The following is a 22,488-nucleotide window of genomic DNA, read 5'->3' on the forward strand; positions in this document are numbered from 1 at the left end:
ATCAGCCTCTCTGAACACCTTGTCCTTGGTGCTTCAGTGGACGCTGTGTCCCTTGCGGTATGGGGTTTCTTGCTTCAAAGTCTTTCAGCTGAGCAACTGCAAGATGTGCTCCACGATGGCCCTCAGACATGATTTTCTCTCCTAGAATATTATTGTTTGGACAAATCCAGTTGGCTTCTGCTTTCTTGGGGATAGTAGGAGAAGCTTCTCCCTGTCTTTGCCAAGTCTCCACTGCTAGCTGCACAGGCAGTGTTGAAGGGCGGATGGGTCCTTCTTAGGGTACCTTCTGCCATTAATATAGTCCCAAGAGCACTGTGCTCTGTCCCCTTCCTGGCGCCTTGAAATCCATGTTACCCGCTGCTTCCTCCTGTTCCACAGTTACTCTTCAACCTGTCACACTCCCAGAACATGATAGATACCATACTGACTGTTTACCAAATGAATCCTATGACTTTCAGTCTCTGATGGCATTCTTCTTGCTAAGGACACTTCAGGCCTCCATAGATCCCAGGGATCGCAGCTAATCTCTAAAATGTCTTTTGAATTTAGGGACTCTGAACCCTGACCGTGGCATAGATTCACCAGAGAAAAGCAGCTTTCACATTTTGCAAGGAAGAAGATTTTGGTGGACAGATAATCCACTGTGGGCTTTCTCTGAGAAGTTATGTTTTGTTTTATTGAGGTGTCTATGCTTTAGTGATCTCTCTGTCCCCTTCTTTCCCCGAGACTGATGGTAAGGAGGACATGGCCACCACAGGAGCTGACTTTACACCCTTAATATCACCTGAGAACTTCCCAGGGCAGAAGGAGGCTCCCCGTAGGAGGACTTGGCACCACGGGCTGTTCATATTGTCACTGTCCTGCAGTACAGAGTGCATGGAGGAATTCACCCATAAGTCTTTATCCCACCATAATAGTGACAGCTACGCTTCTAGCCCAAGCAGCTTTCCTGAGCAGCTTCACCCTGGACACCATGCTCTTCTATCTCACCATTCCACACTAAATTCAAAGCTAGGAGCCACCTTTCTGAGGCCAGATGCTCTTGAGCTGCAAGCCACTGTGCTGGGGAAGTGGCTCTGGGCTCTGTTCTCTGTGCTTTTCTCCAGGGCATCTTTTATTAGCCCCATCCTTATTCTGGAAGATAATACTCCTAGCAGGCTTAATCCTGCATAAATGCACACTGTCAGCAGTCTGTCCTTCTCTTTCTTTACACAGCCTGTGTGATTCTTCCAGCTGGGAATTAATGACAAGTGTTGAGACAGTCCCAAAATGTTAAGAAGCTGATGGCCGCCTTCTCCTGCTCACAATCCAAACACCTTTCCCCTCATTCCTAGGCTGTAGATCAAGATCCAGTTTCCCCAGAGAGTTCAACATGGGGAGACTTTACTAGTGCCTTAATTCATGGTTATAACTGGCTGAAGTGCAGTGTATTGTGAGGTCTAATTGCTTTCATGCTTTCTGTCCTTGACACCCCTTCCAGATAGCTGATGTGTCCTCTACCTGTGACAGCTGGTACTTCATGCTACTCACTGTTGGAGGTCTTCCTCGTCTGTTTTCATGGGCTTATACAAACCTACCAGGCTCCAGCTGGAGGCAGCGGGCTGGGGGTCTCTGGCCTGACCCTGCTCCCAGCAGAGCAAACGTCACAGCTACAGCAGATGTCCAGGTGAGTCAGGGCAGTCCCCAAGGATGGAGACCCACCACCACTCAGGACCCCATCCTAGGGCTGCCCCGCTCACATGGGAAAAGGCTGTATCCTTATGTCTGGCTGGGATTTTCTCATGTTGCAGTTGTGCCCATCGGTTCCTGTCCTATTGCTTTGAACTTCTAAGAAAAGTCTGGCTCTGTCATCTCTGTCACCTTCCCTTTAGGATGTGGAAGATGCAGTTAGATCCTCATTTTTCAATTCCCCACTTACTTAATTCCGCATTTATTTAATCTCCTATCTTTTCAATTCATCCATTTTCTTTTTCTGATGTATGTGGTTTCAGACTCACTAAGAGGGGAAGACACTGCTTATCAGACTGACAGTGCAGCTGGACTTTGGTCTAAAGTGCTTCAGCGTCTCCCATAAAGTCTTTGTAGACTAGACTTGTCTGTGGGGGACTGGTGGAACTTCATACTTTGACTTTCAGACAAACAAACTGGGATTTGTTCATCCCTACTACTCTGCTTAACCTTGCAGGCTGCTCAGAACAACCGCATGTAGATAGTGGTGGTGGCCAAGACATCGTGGTGGCCAGAACATCCCAAGGAGGGTGGCCGTATTAAATCTGGGACCCACATCAGAGTCTGGCGCTTCCCTCCCTGGCCACAGCCTCAACAGGGTCTTTCCTCCTGGTATGAGTTAACAGAGGCAGACCGGAGGGGACGGGGGGCAGACACCCAGCCCCTGCAGCCAGCATTGCCACTGCATGCCACATGCAGCATGGGCTGGACAGAGGAAGGAGAGCCAGGCACAAGCTCATTGCTCGTATGTTTTCAGTGGGGTCCCTCAGCAACTGCGGATGCTACGGACACTGCCAACGCTGGCAGAGCGGCTCCTTGCTCATTAAGTAGGTGTAAGCAACAGCCAACTCTGCCGTCTCATTCTAGCTCTGATCTACCCGGCATCTTATGCCTTCCACCCCATCAACTGATCGGATTAATTGCTGTGCAGCTGGGATGAGATGGGGGGAGAACTGGGAGCAGATGAAAGCTTTTATGCTGCTTGCATTCACCTTCAGATCATTACCCCTCGCATTGCCGAGCGTTCCTGGGCTTGCCTCATCTTCCATGCTACTTCGTCATCTGCTAGCATGGCTGTGGACGGCTTGCATCCTTGCCACAAATAAGGGAAATTAAAATCTCATGAGAAGCCCTGCCAGAAGCCCTTGTTTTTAAGCTAGCTGTTGCAGCCTGATCTAAATGCATTGGGAGGAAAATGACGCTTTTACTCCTGCAGCAGCTGAACAGTCGTTCATACCCGGTGCATCAAGGCTGAGATACCCCCATTGCTTTCAGGGAAAAATCTATTTTAAACTCCTCTCTTAGCCAGTATTTTTGCAGAAGAAAGGAAAGGGCTTGAGGCTAAACTTGATCCTTGCAGGCTGCATATTTCAGTACTGGAAGGCTGTGACTCAGTGGCCTCTGGAAGCTCTCCAAGCTATCAGTAGCTCAAAGGAGGAATTAAAAACTCAACGAACTGCCTGTTCTCCTGAAACTTGTTTTGTACATGCTATGGAAGAGATGAGAGATTTGAAAGAAGGCAGCCCTGTCCAAGAATCATTGGCTATAACAAGTCATAGCAAGCAATGAATATTTATTTTATTAAAATGCTTAGACATCTTTTAATGAGCCTTTTTGCCAAGTTTATTTGGAAGAATTTGCCAAAATACCATGTACACTATAATAAATCCCAAGGTACCTAATAGGCTTCCCCACTTAGTCTTCTGTCCCTGACAGTCTCTGTGTAGAGATGTCAGAATACCTGTTTTCTTCCCCGAAATGGGAAAGAGAGACTGAGTAGTGTTCCTGGTGTTTGTCCAGACAGTTGGAAAAGCTGATGTGAACAGAGAGATGTCCTGTGCTAGCCTGTGAAACCAGTCTTGGGGTGCCAAGAGGAATCTCAGGAAGATGAGTCTGAGGCTGGATATTAGACTCAGGCAATCAGTTCATCAGAGCTCAGGGAAGAAGATGGCCCCTTTGGCTGAAGCTCTGCTTCTAGACAAGAGTGGTCCTTGTTTCACTCTGCAGTCTTAGCCCTCAGATCTGCCTTGCCCTCATCCCAGATCCATGTCGGGTGCATACCTTGGACCTGTCCATCCCCAATGGTTAAGGCTTACTTTCAAGCCCAAGACACAAGAGAGCAAACAGATTAAAATAGAAAACAGACTCAAAGTTTCTGGACACTTCAGGAAATCACGCAGGAAAAGAGCTCTAGTACTTGCTGAAAGCAGAGCTTGTGAGCCCAACCCAGGGAGCAAAATGAGTGATCTTTTGCTCTTAGGAGTGCCTTACTTTTGGAAAAAGAGAACTTTAAGAACAGGCAGCACCATGGCTGGGTGCATTCAGATGTGGCCTGTCAGGGTGCATTCCTGATCACAACCAGGAAACATCTTCCCACCGTTTTTGGTACATTTTCCTAGTTCTTGAGAGCAAGGGTTGACTGAACTGGCCTACCCAAGAAAGAGACTCAGTGAAGGGATCCTTCCAACTGAAGTTAAAGCCATTGCTTTCACGTTTGCTGTGGGTGGTAGAACTTGGTACTGCTGTGCTTCAGTAGTGTATTCTGAAGTGATCAGCCCAGGACAGAAAGCTAATCAGAGAAAGACATTTTGCTTGCCTTTGGAAAGCTGGAATTTGTCATCTTCTCAAAGGGGATATCCAGGTGGAGGAGCTGGAGCTGGAGATCTCTTCACCAACACAGCAGAGATAAAGATTTCTGTCAAGCTTTGAACCTAACAACAGCCAGAACTGGTCAGAAAGTGTTCAACTGCCTCTTTCTTTGTGGATTCCTTGGTCGTAAAATGCTCATTTGCTGAAACTAAAATATTTTTCTACGAATGTGCTAATTCAAACAAAGGTTTAGCCAGAAAAGGCTTTCTGCTTCCAAAAGAGGGAATTTCTGGTTAATGGAGTGAGAAGGAATTGTTTAATTTAACGACGAGCTCGGTGAGTTTGTGCTCTCAGCTGAAATATAGCAGAACCCAGGTCATGTCCTTGCTCCAGCAAGTGCATCCTTCTCATCTGAAGTGGAACAGCCCCAGCAGGAATGACTCACACAAGGATCCGCTGGATCTTCATCATGCCTTGGCACAGGGAAATTGCTGAGCCTGAAAATCCCCTATTCTAGGCAAATTCTCTGGCCTCTGGTTGTTGGCTGTCCAGACCAAGTCTGTAAGGTGACAAGCCAACATGCCGGTGGGGACAGAAGTCCCTTGCCGTAGAGAACCTACAACCAGCTCCAGCCATAATGAAGCTTGGCCACTTCCATGTCTGCTGGGATGAACATCAGCACTTGAGCTGCCTTCAGTTCCTCCCCTGGCACTGCAGCCTTGTTGATTTTTAAGGTTGAGTTTTGCTTACTTGCAGGTATTTGCCAGAGGACAGAATTTATATTGAAGGTTCATATTCCCCAAAACGTGCATGTAGACAACTGCACATCGATTTCCTGGAAGTTGCTAGAGCAGCAAAATTTAAGTTGAGTTCACTTGTGCAGGCCAAAACGAAGTGCTGATTTCTCAAGCTAACCTTTCCTGGCTTCTGTTCCCTTTCTCCCGCTCCATAAATGTAAAGTATTGGTTTTATTCTAGCCTTTCAACTATGTAAATACTGTTGCATGGCCAATATGCAACCAATTATAGAGGGAGCAGATGTTTTTCACGGTAATGCAACAAACACTCTTCTTTTCTTGTCCTTTGCCTTAAAGATAATTTTTATCTTGAGATGATTTCATGTTCAAGTCTTTCATATTTCTGTGTTGCAGAGATTGTCCCCTTGAGGGGACATGTGTTTCAAACACACAGGGGAGGAAGAATATAAATTATTCAGATATAGGTGGGTAAGCAAATTGGCTGTGGTGACCCGGCTGCCTGCGCTCCTCTGGCCATTCAGACAGAGGAGGTGGCTTGCTGGCAGAGCCATGCTGTTGTTGGTGCAGTGGCTTGCGTGCATCAGGCTTGCAGTGGCTGCGACTGCAATTTGTTTGTTTTACGTTTGGTGTGCGCTGCTGCGGTCAGAAGGACTTCACATGCCTTCAGCCATAAGCAGAGCGTCGAGCCTCTGGGGATCGATCCCTGCAAGCAGCAGCAGAGCCATTCCATTTCCGAGAATAATCTTCCATCCAAAAAAAAAAAAAAGGTGCCTCATCCAATACCTTAATCTTACCACATGGCTGGATAAGCTTCAGCCTTTAGTAAAGGGTTTCCCCTTTACCGTTGCCAGTGATAACATGAGTCTCAGCTGCAAGTGTAGCCCTTTGGGAAGCCTCACCTTCACAACCACCACCCAAGCAAGACCTTGCAGGTGGCGGCTGCAACTGTGTGCCTCCAAGTGCCCTGCGGTTGTAGAGGCACTAATTGTTGCTATTTGTAGACCTGGCTGGAAAAATTCCTACAGAGCTGTGTTAGGTGTTTCTTCTTGCTGTTCTTCTTGCTGTAGCAAAAGCCAGTTTGCTACAAGTGCCAGGTGGTTGCCCTCCTTGTAGAGCCTGTTGAAATGTCTGGGAGGAAAAAGGGGAAGAGTTTGCTTCCAGTATATTCCCTGCTCCTTCCAGATGCTGCTTACAGGGTGTGGAAATGCCTTGACGTTCCTCTAGGAGACGTATGTGGAGCTAGGATTATTGCAATGGGAAAACCATCACAAATTTTGCAAAAAGCCTGGATTTCTTGACTGTGTTTCTTGTGAACAACTTGTGTTGTTACTCCTTGTGTTTTTTCCATCTGGAAGAATAAGGTGGTGCCACAGATATTTTCGTTCTTACTGACTTCTAGGCTAGAGGCACAATTGTCAGCATGAGGGGAAGGCAAGTATTAATGAGTAATCTTTCAAAAGCATCTCTCTTCTTTATTTCAGAGTCTCCTGAAATTGGGCCCTCAGTTGTAGTTCACACAACTGTGACATTTGGAAGCGAGCACCTGGATTCAGACCCTGCAGAGGTACAGCAGTTAATTCTCAGTTACCTGGAGAGGATTGTGCCATCCCTACCTAAACCAGCCAGCATCAAGTGTCAGAAATGGAGATACTCTCAGGTACTCTGCAGTGGGATCAGTCAGCTGGGAGGATGCTGCTGGGGCAATGCTATAGTACAGACTTGGGGTGTATCACAAGAAAGAGGACATGAGTGGTTTTCATCCTTGGGGAGCAAGAAGAAAGGGGATAGTTGCTCAATACCCGTAATACATTCCTCCATGTAGCCATGAGAACCATCCAAGGCTGGCCAACAACAGCCAGATCATTTCTAGTCATCTTTTTACGTAGTGGACCTGGCTCAGCGCTAAGTTATGCAGCACTCCTGGTAAGTAGGGACAGGAGCAGTGCACAGGAAGGAAGTAAATCCCACAAGCTTCAGTGGGATTTTTGCTGGTATTTAAAAATATGACTCAATCTGTCTCTTCTGTATCCAAAAGTATGTGATATTATTAGCAAAATTCCCACCCTACCACAGAGTAGCAGAAGTCCTTGCGTTCAGATGTACTAATTGTTATTATTTGATTTGGCCCAGTTCAATTTAACAGTATGTTATGCAAAAAATTTTTCAAAGTAAACTACCTACGGGTAATAATAACAAAATGTGTATATTTTACAGACTTCTTTTAAAAATCCAAGGAAATTGTTGGCAATTTCCTAAGGTATTGGACTGTATCTACATGTTTACCCAAACCCTCTTAAATTACATTGGTGAAATTGAATGTGGAAGTTGATGCAAAATATTTACTTAAAGCAGTTCCCTAAAAATTCTTCCTTTTATGAAGTCTGGAAAAGTTACTGTAGATGACTGTTGTGAAGTCTGCTCATACCCCTTGATCTGCATCCAATTTAGGAACCTGGTCTCATTAGCACAAAGTTTATTTTTCTGTGAGTTAGGTATTGGTAGTTTGCAAATCACTTCCCAGTGCATAGTATTTGTTCTCAGTTGTCGTATAAAAATGACGTTAACATAGGTTTTAATGTTTCAGATGACTCATACAAAAATCATGGTATGTTTTATATGTTCCTCTATGTACATGGGTTTTTTTGCTAGTAATAGTATCTTTGTACAGTTGTCACTGTTAAGGCATCCTTTTCTGGTTGTAACTTCTGGTCTTTTGTTCTGCATTATCTGTTACCTTTCTGCTTCAAACTGCTTGCAAGCACAAGAGCTGCAGGTAGTAGGGAGGAAAAGAATTGGATCTATCTCCAACAGGCAGACACTTGGTTGACCAGCTCTGGAAAGGGCTCCCAAAATGAAGTAAGAAGTATTTTTAAACAGAATTAATACACCCCAGATAGTGCTGCAATCACAGAGCTCTATCATAAAATTTGTCAAATTCAACTACTTTGTTTATGTGTACTCACACACTACTCATACTTTTAGCATAGTGTCAAAGGTGACAAATAAGTATATGCATTGTATATGGCCCATTCTGATTTATCTCACCAAAAACACATGGATAAAGGCAGTTAGTTTCTTACTGCTGAATGAAAAAAAAAGTCTCAATTGCATTCTACCAAACAACTATGCTTTTTGAATCCTGGCAAAATTATGGCCATACAGGATTTATTATAACCTTGTACCTATTGCTTCATCTTTAAGAGGTAGCTGGAACAGTGACTGTAGGAATGAACTCTTATTTTCCACAATTGTTTCAAAATTGTTGTCTTCCTAAATCACTAGGTGTGCGTCCTGTTTCCCCTATTTAAAAAATTACATTCAGACGTCATACTGCTGGATAATGCTCTATTATTTTCTCAAACCACTGTACAATTTACAGCTCTTCCCGTTTTCTTCTCCTGCCTCTGTTGCCTGCTATCAACCATGCTGCTAAAAACCACCGACTTCAGCAGCTGCTTGTGCTTTATGGTTGTGTCATAGGAGGAATTATCACTAGTCTTTAATTCAGCGGATGAATGTCAATATGTCTTAATAAGTGAGTGTAGGTCAGATCCATTATCTCAATAAAGAGATCTCTATTGCCACCCTATAAAATAATCACTACCTAAATTAAATATCTGGGACAGAGCTCCCTCTTTCTCTTAAAGCTATCTTTACTTTCAGTTATAATAAGCTGTTGCCACAGAAGCAAAGGGAACTGATAAGATGGGTGCATCTTTCCCCTGATTCTTTTAGATGGGATTTATCCTACTTGTTAATTAAATCCATCTGTAACGTCCTTTACATGGCCAAACACAATCCTGGGATTAAAATGCAGACATTACAATTATCCATGGTGGATGAGGGATTAGGACTTCCAAACTTCTACTGACACTACCTAGCAGCACAGCTGCAATTCTCCATCCCCTGCTTTAATTACGATAAGACACTATTAGCATTCAGAGCCAACAGCTTCCCAGCCCATCAGGTCCCTTTGACACAGTCACTTTCTATCTATAAGGGATACTGGGAAAACACAGAATCATAGAAATTGGACCTCTTCAGTGGGGACTTCAGAAGGGACCTCTTCAGGTCTCTAGTCCAGCCTGTTGCTCAAAGCAGAACTATCGCCAGCACTAGGTGACCTTGACCATGGCTTAGTCTAGCTGAGTCTTGAAGTCTTCGAGGATGGAGATCCAACAAGCTGTGCCATATAGACGAGGGTAATTTGGAATTTATGTTGGACAACACCTTCAGAAAAACTTGAAGAAGGGGCAGGATCATTCCTTTCCCCAGTCACTGTGTCTAGAGTGAGGGCCTTTGCTGCACTGAGCACATCGTCTTGCCACATAGACGAAAAGATGCAGACTGAGATATGAAAATATTGATCCTGCGATCAGTATGACAAAGCAGAAGCTGTTTGGTACAGCCAGCATCAAATAAGTACTAGGTGGTCAAGAAGGAAGGACACTCAGAAAGCCTTTTGCTGCTAAACCTTTCTTCATTGTTTATGCTCAGTGACCTCGATCTGTAAGAAAAAATTAGGAAAAAAAGTACTGACCTAAAATTATTCTGAGAAAGACTGGATTTACTATACATGGCTAGACTCTTCTGTTAAGCTGAATAATGGAGAATGGGTCGTACCTGATTACAAATTTATTTCAGATATTTACCTCCTTTAAAGAGATGCTAACATGCAAGTAACACAAAATGCAGCCAGTAATATAAATGTGAGTGTTTTGCAGCTGATCCATACTTGGAAATGGCAGATAATGGCATGGCAGTGGCTAGCTGAGTGTACATTTGAATCAATGGAAAAATCCCCTGTACTGAACAGGATGCCTTGGACTTTAGGTCTTGTTCACCGAAGCTGACAGTTGCACGATGCGATACAGTAATGGTTTACTGCACAGGAATCCAAAATGTATCTTTGGACCAAAAGATATGTTTGAATCCAAAACACATCTTTGGACCAAAGGCAGAAAGTCAAGAAATGATGGAAAGAAAATTGTACTCTCTGTATCATGCTTTATGATCTCTATGGTTTGATCTCTATTGCTGGTCTACTGCTGTGCTTCTACTCTTTTTTTTTTTTTTCTCTCTCTGGTTTTCTAGGTATTTTTTCTTCTTTTTCAACATTTCATCCTTATGGGTCTTGTTTTGTCATTCCTTTTCTCAGACTATTTCTTCCCACCTTCCTCCTCTGGTCACTTCATCATCAAGCTGTCCTGCATCTTCTTATCTTTTTTATCCCTTCTGCCTAAGCCTGCCTTGCCCTCATGTTTACCTTTAGGCAAGTGCTGCTGCTGCCTTATCTCCGTTCTGAGATTCACTGGTGCTGCTCTGGGATGCACTGATTTAGCACAACAGCCTTTGTACATAGGTTTGCAACAGGCTGCAACAACGTGTGACACAGCCAAGCATGGTAAAAACACAAATGCTGCATGCTTTTACTCTGCCGTTTGACACGCATTGGTGTTTTGTCATAAAGTACAATACCAAAAAGAAGTCCATGAGCTCCAGGTAGCTTCAGGTTAATAGGTACTGGCCAAAGCAAAGTCCGTTCACTTTTAGGAATGTTACACAGAACTGCTCAAGGGCTGTCACTCCACAGATACAAGTTTAATTGAGAGTATAGTGCCAGGAAGATTATATTTAAAATGAATACAATGCATACATTGAGAATGACATTAAATATTTATCAAAGCAACCTTATTCAGAACTTGTCCCATGCTACTTACAGAGAAAATGTTGATTGCATCTCTAGCAGTGTCTAAAAATTGTTGTGCTACTCAGATGAAAAAGGAGACCAGTGTACCAGAGCTGGAGGCAGAGTGGGTTGTCTCAAGGCTGTATGTGTGCTTGCACAGCAGCATGAAGCATGGGCAGGTCATCATGACAGTTGTTACTCTGAAGTCCACCTCACTTCCCATCCAGGAAGGTCACCTTGTCAACCCAATTGTGTTGCAGGCTCTCTTGGAAACGGCAGTCTCCCTTTCCTTTGTTGAACAGTTACATATCTGCGGATTTTTGCAGGCCCACCTTTGCTGATGTGAGATCACGTATCTTCATACCTTTTGGCTTAGAGATCTCCATACCCCAGCTGTCCAGGGTCAGGCAATTCATTTCTGCTGAGATGGACTGAGAATAAGACAGGACGGGGCTGTAAAGTTTCTAAATTTCCACATACAGGAAAGCTTTATTCTAATTATTTAACTCCAGAAGATAAATATTTTACTATGGTACTTTGATCATTAATGCTTGGACCTATGATCTGGGATGGGAGGGGTGCTTCGTATGAAGGCATGTTTCTCAGGAATACGGAACTTTCTGGCGTGAAATTCAGGTAAATAAAAAACTTTCTTTTCCATCTCCCTGTATGCTTTTCTTTTTCAGGTTACCAAAGCTGTGCCCAATTGTCTGGGACAAATGATTCTTCATACTCAACCTCTCCTGATTTGCGGGGGCGATGGATTTACTCGTTCCAACTTCGATGGCTGCATAGATTCTGCTATGAGTCTTGCAGAGGCTGTGAAGTCTCATTTATAGCAATTTCAAAGTCGGCTGCTAAACTTAGTCTAGATTTGTGATGAATTTTACTATGATGGATTGAATTCTAGTTTAGTGTTAACATCACTGGCCTCTATCTTGCAAAAATAAATAAAGGAAGATCTGTTGGCATGCTGTAATAATTATTGGCATGGAATTGAATTGAATTTTCCAGGATCTGTGCTGTAAGTGGTTACTTTGCTTGAAGTAAAGCGTTTTCTGGCTCTAGTCAGAGGCACTGAGCTCCAGCAGTCTTGCCAGGTCTCCTGATACTTTTACAGCCCATGAAAAGTATGTCAAGGAGAGGAGCCTGACTTGAAGCAGCACAGAAACCCATGGAGCTGCAGAGTTTTCTCCTTCTCTGAGCATTTGGAGCCCTGGAAGTGACAGAAGGAACATTCACAATTGATCCCAGAGCTTTCATACATATGTGTGGTCAGCCCTGGTCATGGTTATTGTGTTGGCCGTGGGGAATCAGTAATGGGGCATACCTTGCTATGCTTCTCAAGTTGGATGGGCTATGCAAGGTCCAACCATGTCGACTCAAGGTCTAACCACGTCTCCAGGCATGGACTTAAAAGTGAGGGATAGTAGTTGTCTGCTGACCATCTTTCTTAGCCCACAGTTTTCTGGAGCCCTGGTTGCAAATTGCTGGGAGAGCTCATTTAAGAGCTTGATGATGTTACTGGCAATGACATGCCACTGAAACATGGTACCTGTCCTGGTTGCAGTCTAAGCAGCATCAGCCCAGCTGTGCTCATAAAAGAAAGAATGGGGAGAAGGTGAAAGTGAATGTGTGCATGTTTCTAGCGCTCTCATAGCAATAGGGCTGCTATCCCAAAGTCATCTTGGGAATAGACATTGACATCTGGGCTGTAGTATGAGTTTAACACAGTAAAGCGGACTGGCCAGGAAGGTGGATGCACTTAAAATAGTTCAGTATTTGCCAGGTTAGAGAGGGACCAGTGCCTCATGGCTCTCTGCTGGTCCAAGGTCCCCTGAACAAGGAGCAGCCCTTTCCTCCTTCCATGTGGTGGAGGAATCGGGGTAGGAGCAGCCAATACGGAAAGTGATATAGCTGCTTTGCTTGGCAAATGCCAAGAGGAAAGAGGGAAAAGAATTTATCTAAGCATGGTCCATGGCACTGTGTTAATAAGAAAACTGTGCTGACATTTCAGGCTTAGGGTTACATCACCACCACCATAAAAATTCATTTGAAGTAAACAGCCAGTCTGAAAGTGAGGTGAGTTCTAGAAAGCGCTATACTTTATTTTGGCAGAACAGGTGTAGAAATAGAGGGACAGGTCCAGGGAAGGATGTAAATACACATGTGAGTGAATGAACAAGGAATTTGATTTGAAATACTAAAAAAATAAACAGCAAGTATAATTGTGTTGAAAAAACTACCTGTCATAGTTTCAAGTATTTCTAAGCTAATAAACTGTGTTTCTGTGAAGTCAATTTTGAAATTACTCAGAAATTAACGAAAAATCATTTATTATTTATTCTACATTTGATTTTAGCTTGCCCTTCCTCTTAAATCACGTGTCACAAGTTTAGTACCTCTCTCTACTACAGTGCTAAAAATAACAGAATGCTGTTTTCAGCGGACAGAATTTTAGCCATTAGAGAAGTACATTTCGGCCTCTTTTTCTTATACTCCTGCATTTCACAAAAATCCGATGTACTGTATTCACAGCAATTGAACACTGTAATTTACTGCTGCGTTTGATCATTTCTAATGCAGTGTTTTCAGTGACACCAAGAACTTTAAAACTTAAGTTGATTTTAAAAACATCTTTGAAGGATATTTCATGATACCATGCAGTTTTATTGATTTTTTTTCTTCTTTCCATGAAGTCCTCGAGTTTAAAACTAGGTGTTGTTTTTCTGTCTGAACCAACTAGCTCCAGACCCTCAGGTTTCAATCACTGTGTGTTGTGCAGAAACAAGGAAGATAGATTGGTGGTAATGTACGTGCACAAATCTTAAACAACACCATGTGATCTCCTATCTTCCATGGATCACGAAGAGCCACGCGGTCATGGAATAAATCTAATCTGGTGAGGCATTTAGTATTGGCTTGATTTGGCATGAGCTCAAAAGCAACCAAAGTCCCATCTGAAATAAGGTTTTATGTTGCAGTGTTGGAAAACCTTAATCAAAGAAAGAGCCATACCCCATGGAGGATGGCATATGAAAGCAACCAAGTCCCATTTTTCATATGTGGTCCTCAGCTTCTATCCAGGCCTGGCCGTCCTGCAGGAGTTGGTCCCCAAGGGAGTAATGTGCTGAACCATACAAGAGGGTTTTCTGCTGGGTTATCTGTTCCCCTAGAAGATGTCTCCATGGCAGGCGGGTCAACTGTTGCTGGACCCATGGTGATGGTTTCTGGGAACCATTCCACCAGTCTGCCTTCATCCAAGCTCTGCCTAAAGTGCACAGGGAAGGATGTGGGTCCTTTTCCTGCAGGGGTGAAGGAGCAGGCTGTAAGTTTAGGGTATCTTTCCAGACTCTTTGCTTGTGCTGTTTTCCTCATTTTCACTCTTTGTTTTCTACTCCTTTCTTCAAAGATGGATTTTGCATTACAACATGCTAAAATTTGCACTTCCCCTTCCTTCAGTTTTGAATGGAAGCAAGCCAAACCACTAAAAATCCAAATAAAGATCAATCCTGAAAGCATGTGACATGCAGAAGACTGAAAATGCAGCATCTTTGACAACGCTGTGTTGTTCCTCCCACTGCCTCGCAAACAGGTGTGCTCCAAAGAGTTTTGATGCTCTCACAGGGCCCTTGTATCAGCAGCAGCCTTCAATACCACAAGTGACAGCTAAGTGGAGATTGTCTCTGACACCATCCTTACAGCAATCTTGGTCATTATGAGACCTCAAAATACCTGATAATAAGCAAATTACAGATTCAGAGATTTTTTGAATCATGACAATCATGACTTTTGGACAGGCTGGATCGATGGGCTGAGGCCAATTGTATAAGATTCAACAAGGCCCAGTGCCGGGTCCTGCACTTGGGTCACAACAACCCCATGCAACGCTATAGGCTTGGGGAAGAGTGGCTGGAGGGCTGCCTGGCAGAAAAGGACCTGGGGGTGTTGGTTGACAGCCACCTGAACATGAGCCAGCAGTGTGCTCAGGTGGCCAAGAAGGCCAATAGCATCCAGGCTTGTATCAGGAATAGTGTGGCCAGCAGGACTAGGGAAGTGATCATCCCCCTGTACTCAGCACTGGTGAGGCTGCACCTCGAGTACTGTGTTCAGTTTTGAGCCCCTCACTACAAGAAGGACATTGAGGTGCTGGAGCATGTCCAAAGAAGGGCAACAAAGCTGGTGAAGGGTCTAGAGCACAAGCCTTATGAGGAGCAGCTGAGGAAGCTGGGGTTGTTTAGCCTGGAGAAAAGGAGGCTGAGGGGAGACCTTATTGCTCTGTACAACTACCTGAAAGAAGGCTGTAGCGAGGTGGGGATAGGTCTCTTCTCCCAAGTAACAACAGATAGGACGAGAGGAAATGGCCTCAAGCAGTGCCAGGGGAGGTTTAGGTTGGATATTAGGAAAAACTTCTTCACTGAAAGGGCAGTCAGGCATTGGAACAGGCTGCCCAGGGAAGTGGTTGAGTCACCATCCCTGGAGGTATTTAAAAGATGTATAGATGTAATACTTAGGGACATGGTTTAGTGGTGGACTTGGCAGTGGTATGTTAACGGTTGGACTTGATGATCTTAAGGGTCTTTTCCAACCTAAATGATTCTATATGATTCTATGATTCTATGAGATTTTTTGATTCAGAGATTTTCGAACATGAATTGCAATGAGTCTCAAATTGCTCCCATCCTTCCCCATATCATTACAGTCTATCAAAGAAGTGCCTCTTTCCTATAGCTTCCTCCGAGATTAAGATGATTTACACAAAAATTAGTTGTTTTTTTAAGGTGGAGTAGAAAAGTTCATGGATATGTTCCTCTGAACGCGCTCCAGACAGCGGGCACTTAAGGGTCTCTGTGGTGAGATATCATTTTCTAGATGTGAGCAGGGAGGCAATGGTATTAACTTTCCCACGCAAGGTGGGTAATGAGTGGTGATATTTCAAAGAGGCCACTGTATTCAAAAGGACGGCAAAAGAAGAGACTTGTCTGATTGATTTCCTGAGCTTTTTCCTGAAAGGACATAATTTTCGATTGACTAGCAGATCCATCAATTACAACCTGTATCTTCGTGTTCCCAGACAAGGGTGATGGTGGCATCTGATCATGCCATGATCAGCTGATACGTCACGAGCCACAGCTAATGCCTAAAGTTGAATTAAAGTGTTTCAGCTCTCAGACAACAATGTTATTATCTTCCTCATCATAAGGAAAGACGGGGCCATAAATGCTCAAAGCCTTTTAACTCACAGTTGTGTTAACTTCCACCCAGTGAACATCACTTTGCAGGGCTGGCCCATGGCATCTAGTGCAGTCACTGCTTTTACAATATATTCAGCTGCATGAGATGCATTTTGCTGATCTCTGAGCTTTTAACTGTACCTTTAGGTCTCTAACAACAATCCTTTCTTGTTAGTTCTCCCACCAACAGCTGCCTCATCTCTGTGTTTCTCCAGGAAAGATTTTACATTATTGGCCAAATACTAGACTAGGTGTTGGCAGGAAGGCTTGGTAGACACAACTGCACCTTGACATCTTCTGCTAACAAGCGTTTGCGAGACCTATGGCTCAGTCAGGTGTGATCCACCCATTTGTGTCGTTAGCACTATGCAAGACAATTTTCGCATCACAACTGTCGCGTGGTCCTCAATCAAATGCATTTGAGAAAGCCAAGCATGCTGTTCTGAACCATCGGACCCCATACTCTGCCACCCCTTCCCCTCACAGACCGCCCTTGGTGGTCTTCACAGCTCTTTCTTCCTTCTTCTAGGAGGTGCCTGAACTGAGTGCCATGTGCATCCACGTGCTGCTCTTGCAGAGGTGTTTTTGGAGGCAGTACCAACTGAAATCTTGGGCATGGGAAAGGAGATGTTTGGTGCTTTTCTGCCCAGCGGGTGGGTCGTGTGGCAGTGTCCATGCCGTTGCCACCATGTCACGGGTACTAAGGTGGACCTGTCATATCCCATGCCATGAGGAATTTTGGAGGAGGCCCTGGCAGAGATGGGCTTGAAGTCATGGCACACCCTTTCCTCCTGAGGGGCATCTCTCTGGCATGGGGTTAGGGCCCTGTGGGCAGTGATCTGACCCTGCTGGCTCTCTACCCACTCCTGACATCTGACCCTGCTTGCATATCCCAGAGATGGAGTAAAAGTGCTGTGAAGTGAATAAAAGCTTTTTAGAAACCAAGTGTCACAGGAAGCCGCAGGACTCTGCTGGGAGCCCATTAGAGCCACAAAGTCTGACTCCAAAAAGTACTATTAATGATGTGCTTAAAGAACTCTCATTATTCCCAGTTTTACATCTGCAGCCCCAACAAGGACAGATCTGCTTGTCTTGTGTCCCAGGGGCTTCAGAGACCTCTCCCTTCCCAAGGCAAGGAAGATGTTGGGAGCAGATGCACCTCACATGAGTTGCAGGAGGAAAATGTTCAGCTCTAGGCTAAACTAGCTCTAGGTGGGCTCCAGGGTGAGAAGCTGTGACCGTATACGGTAGCCCAAGCCTGTATGCGCCTTCCCAGCTGAAGGTCAGGACTCTGCCGTGTCCAGTGGACATGTCCCCATGTCATGCTTGGTGCAGGGGGGCAACCCCTTCCTAGCCCCTCCATGAACACCAGGGCTGCATCTGCCCCTATGCCAGGCTGCAGAGAGGATGTCTTGTTATGACCCTGCCTGCATGGAGCATGGAATAGCTCTCCCAGATCTGCAAAATCATCTGCACACCTCTTGGTGCGTTTGGTGCAGTTTGTAGGAATTTAGCCCGTTTCTAAAAGGAGCTAAGAAAAGGAGACAGGTGCCCAGCTCCTCGGCTCACATTGATCCACAAACCACGTCTCCAAGGATCTGGGTCATATTTTTGTGCAAGCATATGAAAATAAATTAGGAGGTTATTTTAGTTTGGGTTTGGGGTTTTTTTTAATTTTTAAAAGGCAGCTGCAGATGGGAGGTGCTGCCCAGCTGAAAATATATGATGAGTTTCCATAGCACTGAGCTGTGAAACATCCCTGCAGCCAAAGCAACTGGAGCAAGACCTGGTCTCCCAGAGGCCAAGATTTGCTAGAGACCTTGCTGCCCTTGGGGTGTGCCAGCATCATCCTATTTGGCTCTTCTAGAAGGCATGTGTGACTGAGAAGTAAGGTGTGGAGGTCTCTAGCCTGACCCTGCTCCCAGCAGGACCAAGGCCACAGATACAGCAGGTTGCTCGGGGCCGTGTCTGGGCAAGTTGGGGCATCCCCATCCTCAACCGTGACCGCACTTCTTCTTGATAGAGGGACAACATTGTGCTGGTACAGCACCAGCTTAAAAGCAGACATCGCTGAGCAGCAGCACCAATGTGGCGTGCAATACTGACAGATGAGTTCCTCTTTGAAATAATGCAAAGAAGAGGAACCTGACCCCATGCCACCCAAATTGTGCAGTTGTGTCTGGGCCATCGCTCCTGACCTCAGCTGCAGACTGAGCCCTGGCACTGAAGGGCTTTGTTAGTTTCTGGGTAAACGCAGCATTTTCTCAGCTGCTCCATGCTGCAAAATTCAATGTAACAAACTCCAAATGGCTGGTGACACACCATTAGGAGGCTGGTGCTGGGATCAGGAGCCCAAGCGCTCTTGAGGGGGATGACAGCACTCTCTGAGCTGCCCAGCAAGCACCTTGAGCCACTGCATACAGATTTCCCTGAGGCCAGAGCCGGTTTTGCCTCTAATCCAGGCTGTGGCTCATATGTGCTGTCTGTAAGCCGCTTTGCATGGCAGAGCTGAAGCCCTGAAATCCCAGAGCTTTCTGCTGCTCTGTCCATCTCACCGCAGTGCCTCGCTATTAGCTTCCTTAGGATTTTTGCTTAATTCTCACATTCAGGTGGTATCTTCAAGATCAGCCGGTGATGACACCGCCGCGGTGCTGCAAAGCATGGCCAGCGCTTGCAGCCGCTGTAGAAGAAGCAGCCTCATATGGCAGTGGAACAGCCCTTGCCAAGGAGGCGTGAGAGTGACTGGCTTTCTTTTCAGGAAGAGCCGAGCAAAGTTTCTCCTCTGGAGGTAAATGAATGGAAACAGGTGAGAAATAAGCCTGGGAGAGCTATGGCTGAACTGCAAGTGGAGAAATTTACCATTGAGCAAAGAGGGTGCAGGGCAGATTGCTGTTGTCTTGGAGGTCATGGTGCTGAAATCCACAGAGATCCTTGAAAAGCCTTGTGATTCTGGTAATTCCCCGATTTTCATGCCATAACAGCTGAGCATCACTATAACCAGGTGCTTTGGGCAATGTCCCAGTAGGGGGAAAAAACCCTCCTGTGGTCCTTGTGCACCACACCGTGCATGGCTGTCACCCTTCTCCCCTATTGCTCTGAAAATCTGGGGAAGGGGTTTTAATGCAAAGGGTTTTGATGCAAGGGGGTTTAATGCGAGCCAGGGCCACACAGGTGAGCAGAAAGCCACCACTTTGCCCCAGCCAAGCCCTGACACGCCTGCGCGGGCCCTGGCTGTGGGAAAACGAGCCTGTTCCTTGCCGCCCCTGCCACCCGACCGCTCAGCCGGTCACGAGGACGCTGCGGTAAACCACAGCTCAGCTTGAAATTATCTTTTCGGCACAGGGTTCCTGTCGAGCCGAATGGCACCTCCTCCCTCACCTGTGCCGGTGCTGAAACATCCTTCCTTTCTCAGCACTATCGTCTGCTCAGATCTCTCCTCCAGGATGATCACGCACGTCAAGATCTTTAAAGTGAAGCACGCCCTGCTGCAAGGACCTAGGTCTCATTTCCCCTTGTTTCAGGGCATGGAAGTGATGCTTGCACTGTGCACAGGTTTGGCCATCCTCTGCCTTTTTCAGCACAGACTGGGGCAGGGGGGGAAAGTGGTGGCCAGTAAAGCACCGCTCAGCACTGGAATATAGGTCAGCCTCTGTCCCAGCAGCTGCTTTCCTTGCCCAGAGCAGAGGCAAATGGGATGAGCTGGCAGGGGAGGAGGGGCTCAGCCACTCTCCTTTGCTACCTTTTCAGTGCACAGAAAACCCCAACTTAGCACCTCAAAGCTCAGTGAAACACAGCCGGCATTTCATTTGCAGCCACCGAGTGGTGAGCATGCACATGGCCATTCCCCATCACAGGACAAATGGAGTCTCAGAAACATTCTGGTACAAAGAGATTTTTGTTCTCTAGCTGCTCACAAATGTGTTGTAGCAATAGCAATTGGCTGTGTATGATCATTGCTCTTTATAGGGAGATGCTGGAACAATTCTGGTTCAAACCCTGGACTATCAGCACCCTGCACCCTGGTCATTTTTTATTTGCTGCCTCCATTAGCACACCTGCGCAGTGCAAATCCCAGTCTCCTTTTATTTAAAAGGCCGTTTTGGAGACCAGTTTGGGAATGTGAACCACAAACACAGTGGGATTGGAGCAAGTATAAATAAAACTCTTAACATATCACAGTCCAGCGTTTAAGCCAGTCCCCTGGCCCTTGCCAAAAGACTTGCCAAAGGATTTCTGAGCAGGACACAACAGCTCTGGGTTAGGGAGAAAACTGGGTTTTCCACCCCAAACATGGCTGGAGATGGTTGCTGGCTGTTTTGCCAGATATAAAAGAGCTTGTCACATTTGCATCCCCAGGACCATGTGCTGGAAATGGGAAGTGAAACAGCAAATGAAAAGGACCCATCTGTTCCTTTGCTGCTCTGCAAGGGGGAGCTGACCCCCTTTGCGTGGCAGATGCTCGTGAGGAGGCTTCAAGGGATGTTACGGGTCAGCTCCCACCCCTGAGGACCACGTGCTCTGCTTCCCCTGTGTCCCCACTATGGTGATGGACACAGGTGCCGTCCACTGACTCCCTCCTTGAGTATACACCATCCTGATTTGAGGCAGACCAACCTGACACCATCCTGGCAGAGCCACACCAATGCGACCAGCATCCCAGGTCTTTTCTGGCATCAGTGACAGCAACTCGAGGGGGCTGTCCCCTCTCTTCCCTCCACATCACCCAGAGCCACTCCAGGACCGGGGATGCTCCCTCTCAGGGACAGAGGAGCAAGGCAGCTCCCTACAGAAAACGAAATATGCCCGTAAGAGGATCCAGTTCTGCATTTGCAGAGCTGTGGGATCATTTTCCAACCACGAGTCACAACTGGCACATCCAATGTGCCCTGGAGGACTCCAATGGGCTGAGCAGGCTCAGAGTCCATGGGCTGATCTCCCCCCGCTGTGGAGAGGCCACACAGCTCTCGCTGGAGCAAGGGCTTTTCCCCTGCTGCCCTTAAGGAAGAGATCCATGGACTTTTCATGCCCTGCTGATGAAAGAAAAAGGAGCAGGCAAGCTTCCCAGACATTGTGAAAGGGAGCAAATTTCAACATATGCAGGACATTCAGTGAGTGGAGCCATCCCAAAGAAAGATGCGGTTTCAGGCCACGGCAATGCAAAAGAAGGAAGCTGCAGAGAAGGCCCTTACATTTCATCTTCTCCTCTCGTGGGTGGCAGGAAGGGTAGTGCACAAGATGTTCATGGAGCCAGCAGCAGCACTCACATTGCAGACCTGCTCAACGAGAGCTGGCTGGCATCACTGCATGCTGGGAGCACTGCAGAGCTCAGAAAGGGGCTGTGGAAAAGGCATGCTGATCCATGCACATGTTTCAGATGTGTCGGCTTCCTCCAGCGTCACTCTGGTACTGTTGAAATACCACCTCGGAGACCAAGAGCCCATGGCACAAGCCCTCAGACCTCTCTCGTGAGGAGATTAGAGGTCAGTCTGCTCCAAGCTCAGTGCTGCTGGGTAGGCGAAGGCTGCTAAGCCCTAGCTAGTTCAAAGCAAGGCTGCATTGGTTTCCATCTGATCACCAGGGGTGGCCTGTGCCTTGACATCCAGGCTCTGCTTGCAAACAAGGATATTGCATACCAGCAACTTGCAGAAAGTGTTGGAAAGTGTGGCAATTAACTGTGAGCCTGAACAAGCAGCTGGACTGATGTAGTGAGTTGGCAAGGAGAGGGTCTAGAAGCTCATTGTGTCTGAGATCATTTCAGGATGGGAATGGGAAAAAAGCATGGGATAAGTTTAGAGGTGGTATATGGTGGAATCTTCCAGGGCCCTGGCGATGGTGGGTGGGTGCCAGGGTGTATGAAGAGAGGCTGGGGGAGCTGGGCTTGCTCAGCTGGAGACAAGGATGCGGAGGGTGAACCAATGGCATCTCCCCCTGCCCAAAGGGCTCCTGGAGGTGCTGGGGCTGGACTCTTCTCAGAGGGGCACAGTGAGAGCCCCAGAGGCACCAGCACAAGCTGCAGCATGGGAAACCCCAGCCAGACACAAGGAAATAACTCTACCAAGTGGAGCATCCCTGGGACTGCCCTGCTCAGTTTCTTGGCCACCTGAGTTGACTTCACCCAGAGAAGATATTTGGCAGGGTGGGGGGTTAAATCTCTCTTCATAGAGGATCACTGCATGGAGCACATTTGTGAGAATAAAGGAAATCTCTAGTAGATGATGTACCCCCTTGTCCTGTTCATTGAGAAATCTAGACCAGGCAGCAGATTTCCACCAACCCCCCCCATGCATGTGCATCTTAGCAGACCCATGGGATAAAAGCTACAGCTGGTCTTTGACAAACCCCCATTATTAACCTTCTGATCTGGGATGGGTGTTTCTTTAGGTGTGAATTGCTCCTGAGTTTTTCTATCAGTGCTAAACTTGCAGGTAGGAGTCATGCTGAGTGAGCAGCTTAGCTCCAGAGAGAGGAATTTTGTCAGGCAAGGAGAATTT

The 22,488-nt window shown here is 46.2% G+C and overlaps 1 protein-coding gene across 4 annotated transcripts in view; it reads left to right on the plus strand.

Moving 5' to 3' along the window:
• Nucleotides 1-11,734, plus strand: part of RNLS (renalase, FAD dependent amine oxidase) — a 78,505-nt gene extending 66,771 nt beyond the window's left edge. For 2 of the 4 annotated variants that reach the window (XM_087768090.1, XM_087768091.1), the window contains exons 6-7: nucleotides 6,556-6,731; nucleotides 11,450-11,734. In XM_087768090.1, the coding sequence (XP_087624216.1) occupies nucleotides 6,556-6,731; nucleotides 11,450-11,602 (329 nt within the window). In that variant the 3' untranslated portion in view covers nucleotides 11,603-11,734. Of the gene's footprint in view, nucleotides 1-6,555; nucleotides 6,732-10,232; nucleotides 10,479-11,449 lie in introns of all 4 variants that reach the window. The other 2 variants (XR_015707077.1, XM_087768092.1) reach the window with 2 other exon arrangements.
• The last annotated feature ends 10,754 nt before the right edge of the window (nucleotides 11,735-22,488 follow it).

The sequence above is a fragment of the Nipponia nippon genome, unplaced genomic scaffold (assembly GCF_047370975.1).
Source record: "Nipponia nippon isolate SJK-2023a ecotype South Korea unplaced genomic scaffold, ASM4737097v1 scaffold_3, whole genome shotgun sequence".
NCBI classification, from domain to species: domain Eukaryota; kingdom Metazoa; phylum Chordata; class Aves; order Pelecaniformes; family Threskiornithidae; genus Nipponia; species Nipponia nippon.